This window comes from Lycium barbarum, chromosome 3, assembly GCF_019175385.1.
Source record: "Lycium barbarum isolate Lr01 chromosome 3, ASM1917538v2, whole genome shotgun sequence".
NCBI lineage: Eukaryota > Viridiplantae > Streptophyta > Magnoliopsida > Solanales > Solanaceae > Lycium > Lycium barbarum.
Window position 1 is genome coordinate 128,012,731 of NC_083339.1, and position 9,026 is coordinate 128,021,756.

The window sequence follows — 9,026 nt, forward strand, 5'->3', positions numbered from 1 at the left end:
GCATACAGAGCGCATACACTTTCTTAAAGAGCGTAGGAACCCATAAAAAGTTTTTTTTTTTTTTTTTTTTTTTTTTTTATAATTTCTACAAGTTTCTTCTTTATAAAATGTATTTTCCTATTTTTCTTGCTAATCTAATTATTTTTCACTTATTCTTTTTTTTTTTTCTTTTCTCTCTTCTTCAAACCAGTTGCCATCTCCACTGGACCCCACCGCTTCCAATATCACCATTTCCGCCACAACGCCATCCACCTTCTTGTACTTCAACTCTTTTCTTCAATTCAAAATCTTATCCAAAATATTCCCTTGCAATTTGACAAATTTCGCAAAACCCATAAGATTAATGAAGGCAGAATCTAGACTTTTTATTTCCATCTTCAGCCCAGCCCCATATAAATCATAGGAAGCTTATTGATTCTTTTGAAATCTTCATTCTTAATTGTGTTGAAGTTATATGAAAATGAGAGAATTTAATCGATGGTATCCCCCAAATTTTGACTCTACTAGGAAAGGAAAAAAATTAATTATTTTTATTATCAACAACTCAACAGTCCAGGAATACTTGGAAAAAACTGAAACACTAGTCTTATTGTCAACTAGGATGTCAAATGGGCGGGTTGAGTTGAAATTGACCATATTAAAATGGATTAAGATAGTAAATGAGTTGAGCTAACATTAACTCAAAAGTTACTTGGGCTAAAATGAACTAGAAATGGATTGGGTCATGACCCGCCCAACTTAATCTAATTTTTTTGAAGGGTCTATTTTCTAGAAAAACATTTTTTCGTGATTTTTTTTTTCTAGAAATATATTTTGGGAAAAATATTTTTCCTGAAGACATTTTTGCGGATTTTTCATGGAATATATTTTTGAGGTGGAAAATGTTTTCGAGATTTTTTTTTTTCGAGGAAATATTTTTCTTCATATCATACACATCACAAATTTATAAGATACATGATACAAGAAATATGTATACATAAAAAAAAGAAATAAATCTTAAGAAATAAACCGAAATCTAAATAAATCTTAGAATTGGACTAAAATTGAGCTAAATTGGAGATCAATTTAAAATGAATTATATTAGATTGGGTTAAAATCAGTTTAGTATAAAATTATTTTAAGCCCTATTTATAAAATTTTGGGCGAATTTGACGGGTCATCCGAAAAAAGAAAGAAAAAAAGAAAGAACGCAAAAATATGAGGGAAGGGGTTAGCTGGAGAACAAGAAGTGCGTGGATGAGGGCTGGGGGATGTCGAAGATTTAGTTAGGGTAAAGTCAAAAAGTAAGAAAGAGAAAAGAAAAAATATAAGCAAAAACGAATTCACACGCGTCAAGCAAATATTGGTGCGTGGTTAACACATTTTTTTAAAAATTGGGGTTGGTAAAAAACAGAGTATTAATATAAGTTTGGAGTTTTGATTAGGGGTAATAGAACTCTCGCAAAATTTTCAGTGGGGTTTTCGATGTATTTTTTGTCAACAAAAAATGAGATTTGGAGTGTTAGTGTATTTAATCTTCTGTAAAATTGATTAATTGAACATTGATTTTGAAAATATTTTGAAATAATCTTTACATAGATATTACTGTAAGTCTAAATATCCAAATTATCCTTAAAATCATACCAAAAAGCAAAATATATTACTGTAAGTCTGTAACTATCCAAGTAGTTTATCTATTTCAATTATACGTATTATTTTTTTCGTTGTTTAAAAAGTTTTTTTTTTTACTTTTATTTAATAATTTCATTAAGTACACATGATATAAAAACTAAAAAGAACTTCATTAAATATATTTTTAATTTAGGACCTTATTTTAAAAAAAAATTACGTGTCCAATTAAATTAAAACACGTAAAATAAAAATAAAAATGTGGGAGTTCCATTCCCGCTCCATCACTATTAAGCCAGTGGAGTTTCGAGCAATTGTGCATACACACTATGGCTAGAGGTGGGAAAAAGGCAGCATCCACAACAAATGGAGAACCAAACCCAGATATGGAGGAGAAAAAGAGGTTAAAAAAACTAGCAATTTCTAAGCAAATGCTCTCAGAGAATCCATCAAGAGTTAATAATAATAATCCACTGAGTCCATCAAAAACTGTGATTAAACACCATGGCAAAGATATTCTGCGCAAATCACAGCGCAAGAACCGTTTTCTCTTCTCTTTTCCGGGTTTACTTGCCCCGATTTCGGGTGGTAAAATTGGGGAGCTTAAAGACCTTGGTACTAAAAACCCTATTCTCTACCTTGACTTCCCTCAGGTATAATAATAATAATTTTTTACTTACTTAATTAACTTATGTGGCAGTACTTTTTGCTTGCTCGACTAATCTTTGAAGTTGCATTGGATTAGATCAACTTAATATGTTAAAATTAAAATGTAGATACTCAAAAATTGTACGACTAGTACTAGAATTTGCAATTTTTCTCATGTTAATATGATGAAAAAAAAAATAGATTTTAGCTTATGTGGTACTTTTTGCTTGCTGAGAGTTAATTTGACTAAATTGGATACAATTAACTTAATATTTTAAAACTAAAATGTAGATATATTCAAAAGGGAAAATTAAGCTCTATGTTTACTAGGAGAAAATATTTATGACATGTAGCGCATATTTTGAGTTTGTTAACCGGTTTAGCCCATTTTTGTGTATAAACACCTTTTATACATTATTATTTACGTTTATACAAGGTTGATACATTATGTAAATTGCTTTCCCCTAGGTATAATGCTGTATGATATTGTATAAACTGAAAATATGGCTATCTGGTGTAATATTTAATGTTGAGCTGAATGTTTTTGAAAATTTTAAAAATTGTACGAGAAGTACTATAAGTTGCAATTTTTCTCATGTTAATATGATTAAAAAATACATTTTAAATTATTGGTCAAAGTTTACATAGTTTGAATATCCAAAAACAAAAAGTGCCTGTATTTTCCTAGCACGTGACGGCTTAATGGTCAGAAACTTGCAAATGAGGAAACAAAGGACAATATTTTAACTCTCTGGTAAATTTGCCTACTTGTTAGGGATTGATTGCTCAGAAACTAGTAGTAGTAGTAATTATGGGAATCGAGTGGGAGTTAGTTTTTCCTTCTGTTTTTAGATTTTTAGTGTGAATGATTATCAATGTATTTGTATGTAATTTTTTGAATTTTCTTTTGCCTATATTTTTACTAAGCTGAAGGTAGTTGGTATGACTGCATTTGCTACCCATAGTGTTGATGCATCCACGTTGATAGGAAATCGTGAAATTCTTTTTCTTTGTAGTATTTAAATTTCCATGTAAAATTTCAGCTTAAAGTCAATTATTTTCCATATTGGATCTGCAGGGTCAAATGAAGTTGTTTGGGACAATTGTATATCCAAAGAATGGTTATCTGACTATGCAGTTCTCCAGAGGTGGGAAGAATGTAGTGTGCGAAGATTACCTTGACAATATGGTTGGTAGTTCTCTCTCTTTTGTGTTTTATTCTGTTTATCTTAGTATCAATTTAAATTGCAGGAGCTTCGTTTTGCAAATACTTGTCTTCCTAAGTTATCACTTTTATTTCAAAGAACAATGTATTAATCATCATCAAGGCATCATATTTAGAACTTTCCTTCTCATTAGTCCCTTGCAGGCTGTGGAATTATATTGTCTATAGAAACAAAATACTCCTTCCGATGATCGATAAGAAAGTATGCAGGAGCCATCCTCCCAGGAATTAGAATGAGTCAAGAGGAACTTTTTGTCTTTTACCTAACAGAATTGTTTCATGACAATGAAAAATAGAACCAAGAATGGCTCTTTTCAATGAAAAATAGAACCAAGAATGACTCTTTTCAATGAAAAATAGAACCAAGAATAGCTCTTTAGTTTAGTTTGCCAAAGACCATACTTCTGATATGTTTTTTGGTTTGTCATATTTCTGATATGTTTTGTGATTTGGCAATGTCCATATGATAAATGGTTCTGTTCTTTGTCTGCTAAGGAGCTTGCTACTGGAGTCTTAGAATGGGAGTGCGTTATAAAGTGAACATGCCCAATATTTTGACTTATTGAACTTATTGGGCTAAAGTTTTCTGCGCTTCTAGATTTTTATTTGATTCAAGCATGAATATTGTTCTTTCAACTTTCAACTTTCCTTCTCAAGTTAATTTTTCTTAAATATTGTAAGTTGAATAGCTTTGACACACATTGCGAGAAGTGAAGGGAACTACCAAATAAGTGCTATTATTTGATACCTCACACCTTCTCTAATGGTTGTACCTTTTCATCCATTCCACAAAACCTTCATCTGCTGGGCTAATACATTGCACACATTGATTTCATTTTACATTCCAAAAGTTTGATCAGGAAAAAGTTGTTTTAGTGCAGTTGATTATCTATCAAGATGGTATATTCAGTTATTAAATCTGTTTCCCGTGACTTTGTCTATGTTCTCGTAGTATTTTTATTTTTTTATTTTGAGATATTATAAACATGTTGAATATGAAGTGCCAACAACCATTGCAAATGTTTTTTCTCTCGAGTTTGAGAAAAGATTTAGATCTACTTTGACTGTTGACTCTGTTCGACGGGTTGGGATTAGGTTTACTTCTGTTACAGTTAGCTTATTATAAGGTTCTGATGAAAACTAAAAGGATTTGTTTTAGCACTTAGTTACATTTACTTGTCCCGTTTCATTTTTCATGATTTATGGTTTTTTTTTTTTCCAGATTGTGTTTTCTGATGCATGGTGGATAGGGAGGAAGGATGAGAATCCTGAAGAAGCACGGCTCGAGTTTCCAATGGAGCTAAATGTGGTTAGTTTTTTTTTCGAGTTGTTCCTAATTCAACTGGTTAAAGCATTTATTATAAGAGTATACTAAAGTTGCTGATCGTTGTCCAATGTTTTCAAAGAATTGCTGACACTATTTTGGATACCTTATTTGGTTATAGCAGCAAGAGAAATTGGAGTGTGATTTCAAAGGTGGTGCAGGTGCTGCATGCGTTCAAAAACGAAGTATTAGCGAATGTGGGGTCAAGCATATGGAGCAAGAGTCTCCTGAACATGAACAGGAGGAGAATTTTTCAGAAAGTCAAAATGATTCAAAAGAAGTTATAGAATTAACTCCAAGTCGTCGTTCAGCAAGGGCAGCAGGAAAAAAATTCAAGTATATGCTTTGACTTGTATAATAAGTTTTCCTTATTCCTGATCCCTTGCACTGACTGTATCATATTGCATGCAACTAATTTTATGTAGTTTAACATAGCTTTTATCAGGGGAGTTCAAAGACAACTTTATGGACTGCCCAGGATTACTGGACCTGCATAAAGTAAGGCATAAGAAAGACTAGGCATTTAAAATCAAATTCATTTATAATATGTGCTTTTATCGGAAGGAAATAGGAATCCGTTAAGACTCCCGAGGACTCTGGTTAAGGAGCCTTATTTTGGTACTCATTCAAGGACCATCCAAAGAAGTAACTGAACAAGTACTGATCTTGTCCCAATGTTATATGCCTGTACTTTTTTCTTTGTAATTGTTTGCATTGATTTCTTGAGGGACAATTTATCCTTTATTAACTAAGATCTAGTTGACTCTGATGTCTTCCTCTGCTTAATGCATTACCAGGAAATTTATGTTCAGTAATTCAGTTTTGCAGAACCTTCTTCCGGGGATGATTTGGTTGACAATGAAGCCGAAACTTCCGAGGAAGAAGAGAAAAGTGGTATGGATCATTCAACAAAAAGTTGTACCTCTGGAAACATCTGTATAAATAATTCTTATATCATTTTTAGTTTTTTGCCAAGCTTTTTCAAAAAAGCCATTAGAGTGAGTCCCTCAAAGTCCTGTCATTGTTCTGTGGGCTTGTTCTGTTGTTCATCTCCTTTCACCTGCTATCTCCCTGTTCCTATATATAGTTTATGGATTGAAAAATCTCTGGTGCAGGCAGTGACATTCTTTGTGATGATACTGTAGTAGAAGGTCAAGTTGCTGAAAAAATCACTGCCGCTGCTGAATCTGCTTCCAAGTCTAAGAAATCCTTCCGCACTAAGAAAAGTTCTCTTGTTCAGGCTACTATTTCCACAATGTTTAAGAAAGTGGACAAGGTACGGACTCGGAGCTCTGTCACGAGGCAACAGTTAGTGTTAGAGATTGTTGAACATTTCGTCTGTCTAACAATATTAATGTGTACTTGTAGAAGAGGGAGGGCGTGACCAATGCTTTTTTTTACGATCTCCCTTCATGGGCCACCCCAACGCTTCATCCTTTAAATTTTCTAAAGCTTGTATTCTAAAAAAGTAGAATCACGTGCATTCAGAAATTGTATTTGGTGATGCTATCCTGTTATCTCCAATAATGATGCTAACTACATGATTGTCTATAGACATGGTTATGAAGGTGTTTGATAAGCACATATGGTTATTGGGAGCAAAAAGTGTTGCAGTCCTGCATTACCAGCATTCCCTGTAAAAGAGGGTAAGATGGTAAAGAGAGGTAATGCAAGATCATGGGTGGACTGAAGAGGAAAGATAGGAAATAGATGAAAAATTTGAAAGCCAGTTTCACAAATAGGATCAATAGCTTAATTCATTTGCAGAGGAAAATGTGGAAGCTATCATAATGGTGTTTGCTAAAATAGCTAGCCTTGGGGAAAATTTTCTAAGTAACTTTCTCCTCCTCCTCCCCCTCATGAACTCCTTTTTCACTTTCCTGGCACTTCGCATAAATTTTGTTGCAGGATATGACCTTAGCCGTTGAGTTGTATGCTCAAAGTGATAACTGAGGGACTATAGTTGGGGATTTACCACATAATATTTCATATCGTAGATGGATTCTCATGGCTAGTAACTATGAATTTTGGGTTTGGGTTTTAACCTTACCAAAAAAAGAAAAAGAAAAAAAAAATCTGCTTGGGTAAAAGTGATTCTTTTGTCGACTTCTCTTCATACTTGTCGAGTCGTACTCATACTTGTTCTGTTGATGCACAAATAATTATGTTTGTATTTCTCCACAAACTTTGAAGCTTGCCACTCCAGATAGAGTTTCTCAAAGGAAAACAAGAAAATCAACAAAAAAAGAGGCATCCAACACAGAATGTGGTTCGACCATGTCTGATCATGTTGGTACTTCTCAGGTAAAATTCAGACTATATGATGCAATTTATCCACTTGCCATGCTCAGTCCAACTGTGGGCGACTCTGTTTCTTGCATCGTCTTTGTTTCCTCTTAAGTGGCAGTTTTGACTAGCTAGCAAAGATAAAGAAAGGAAATCCGGCTGGCTCTTATAAGACTGTTAAAAGATATATTTGAAAATAATTGAATTGGTTCATAGACTATAAGTCCAGGGGAAATACATAGTAACTAACTTTCTGAATCTTTGTTTAGTTCAATAATTGGATATCCTCTCATCCCTGGAATGATGTTTGGATGTTCCAATTTTGGGAAGTAGATCATTAGTTTGGGTTAAACTAGACACATGGCTATTTTAGCTGGAAGCTTTGGCAAACTTCTTATACCACCTTCATCTGCTAAGGGAAGTTTGGAAGTGGAGGATCTCTCCTTTCTGTGTTCATGATACACATCACGAGATTATGGCCGTTCTTGAACATTATTCATCGTGGTAATTAAGTATAGCACTCATGTCAAACAGTTTCTCACTTGAAGTTATGCAGATTCCTTGGATGTGCAACTTTGACTATAGCTTTCTAATTTTATCTCTCATGTTTTCTAGAACCTATGATAAATTTGTTTAACCCAAACACTACTGAGATTTTTTTTTCTATGTAAATTAAAATCAAAAACAGAAAGGGTTGTTCCGATGAGTGCATTCGTTTTTCTATCCATCATAAAAAGAAAATGTACAACTGCTTCATGGATAGGAATTAGGATAGCCCACTTTTCTCATGCTTGTCTGACTAGATCTATGTATCTTGGTTCATTTGATCTACCCAAAAAAAAAAAAAAAAGATCTGTACTGGTTGTGCTGGTCTCTCATTTCTAAATTCAGCTAATCCTTGTATTTTGACATACTCTGTAGGGTGAAGATGATATTGAAGAGTTCTCAAGTTCATCTAAGGTTTGAGTTTTGAAACACTTCCCTTTTTCCTTCGTTGATTAATTTTGTATAATTTAACTGTTTCTGTGTTGTGTCATCAAGTTTTTTACTCTGCAGTGAAGTCCTCGACTCTCACATTTTGGGTTATTCTTCAACTCTTAAATACGTACAGGATGCAGAAGCTAGCGATGAAGATTGGGCTGCTTGAGTTATTGTACTTTATATTTTAATCCATAGATTATGACGACTATTCTCAATGGATCTGTAAATTACTCTTGCGGATGAATGTAAAGGGGGACGCCACGAGTGAACATCGCATGGGCAGGCCACGTCGGGGATCTAGCTATAGACAGTTCCTCCTAAAAGACTCAAAGATTGCATTTGGAGGGAGGATGATCACATGAAGAAGGCCATACTTAGTTATGGAAGAATAAGTATAAAGCCATGAGAATGTGAAATGTGATCGGCAGGCTGTAGTTGTTAGTTTGTTCAGATTTCTCATTTCCTCCTATGAATTCCAATTTCCCTTAGCCTTTTGGTGTTGAATCGTTTGCTTTGCAGTTCAAATTCCAGTTATGGCGTTATCAATTATTATACACTACCAGTGAGTTGAGATTTTTGTTATAACAAACCTTGCTGTTGATGTCATGAATATAAAGGCAAACAGAAGCGTTGGTGGCGTTATCAATTATTATACACTACCAGTGAGTTGAGATTTTTGTTATAACAAACCTTGCTGTTGATGTCATGAATATAAAGGCAAACAGAAGCGTTGGCATCTTATCTTTGTTTCATTTCTACTGAAATTACACGCACAGAGACACATTCATGAAGTCTTCGGCTATAGAGGGACTCTTGAATTAAATGCAAGGTTCGTGCTTTGCTTGTGAGATAAACTTCTCTTAGAGCCCGTTTGGATTGACTTATAAGTTGCTTATAAGTTACTTATAAGCTGTTTTCAGTTTTTTTGAGTGTTTGGCTGGCCAGCTTAAAGTC

At 33.8% G+C, this 9,026-nt stretch overlaps 1 protein-coding gene across 3 annotated transcripts; it reads left to right on the forward strand.

Moving 5' to 3' along the window:
• Positions 1-1,887: 1,887 nt before the first annotated feature.
• Positions 1,888-8,726, forward strand: LOC132632406 (DNA-binding protein RHL1-like). Of its 3 annotated transcripts, none has more exons than XM_060348332.1 (9): positions 1,888-2,261; positions 3,335-3,445; positions 4,704-4,790; positions 4,927-5,141; positions 5,626-5,699; positions 5,921-6,081; positions 6,999-7,109; positions 8,013-8,051; positions 8,148-8,726. In XM_060348332.1, the coding sequence occupies exons 1-9, from the start codon at positions 1,938-1,940 to the stop codon at positions 8,148-8,150; spliced, it is 1,125 nt and encodes a 374-aa protein (XP_060204315.1). In that variant the 5' UTR covers positions 1,888-1,937; the 3' UTR covers positions 8,151-8,726. The 3 variants fall into 3 exon arrangements, with proteins under 3 accessions (XP_060204315.1, XP_060204313.1, XP_060204314.1); XM_060348330.1 differs by having other exon boundaries at positions 1,889-2,261; positions 8,203-8,726; XM_060348331.1 differs by having other exon boundaries at positions 1,889-2,261; positions 4,930-5,141; positions 8,203-8,726.
• The last annotated feature ends 300 nt before the right edge of the window (positions 8,727-9,026 follow it).

Bases quoted from the DNA above. Each gene is read 5' to 3' on its own strand.
- LOC132632406 (XM_060348330.1), top strand. From the start codon at position 1,938: ATGGCTAGAGGTGGGAAAAAGGCAGCATCCACAACAAATGGAGAACCA. The intron at 2,262-3,334 runs GTATAATAATAA...TTGGATCTGCAG, and splicing joins TCTACCTTGACTTCCCTCAG to GGTCAAATGAAGTTGTTTGG. The intron at 7,110-8,012 runs GTAAAATTCAGA...CATACTCTGTAG, and splicing joins ATCATGTTGGTACTTCTCAG to GGTGAAGATGATATTGAAGA.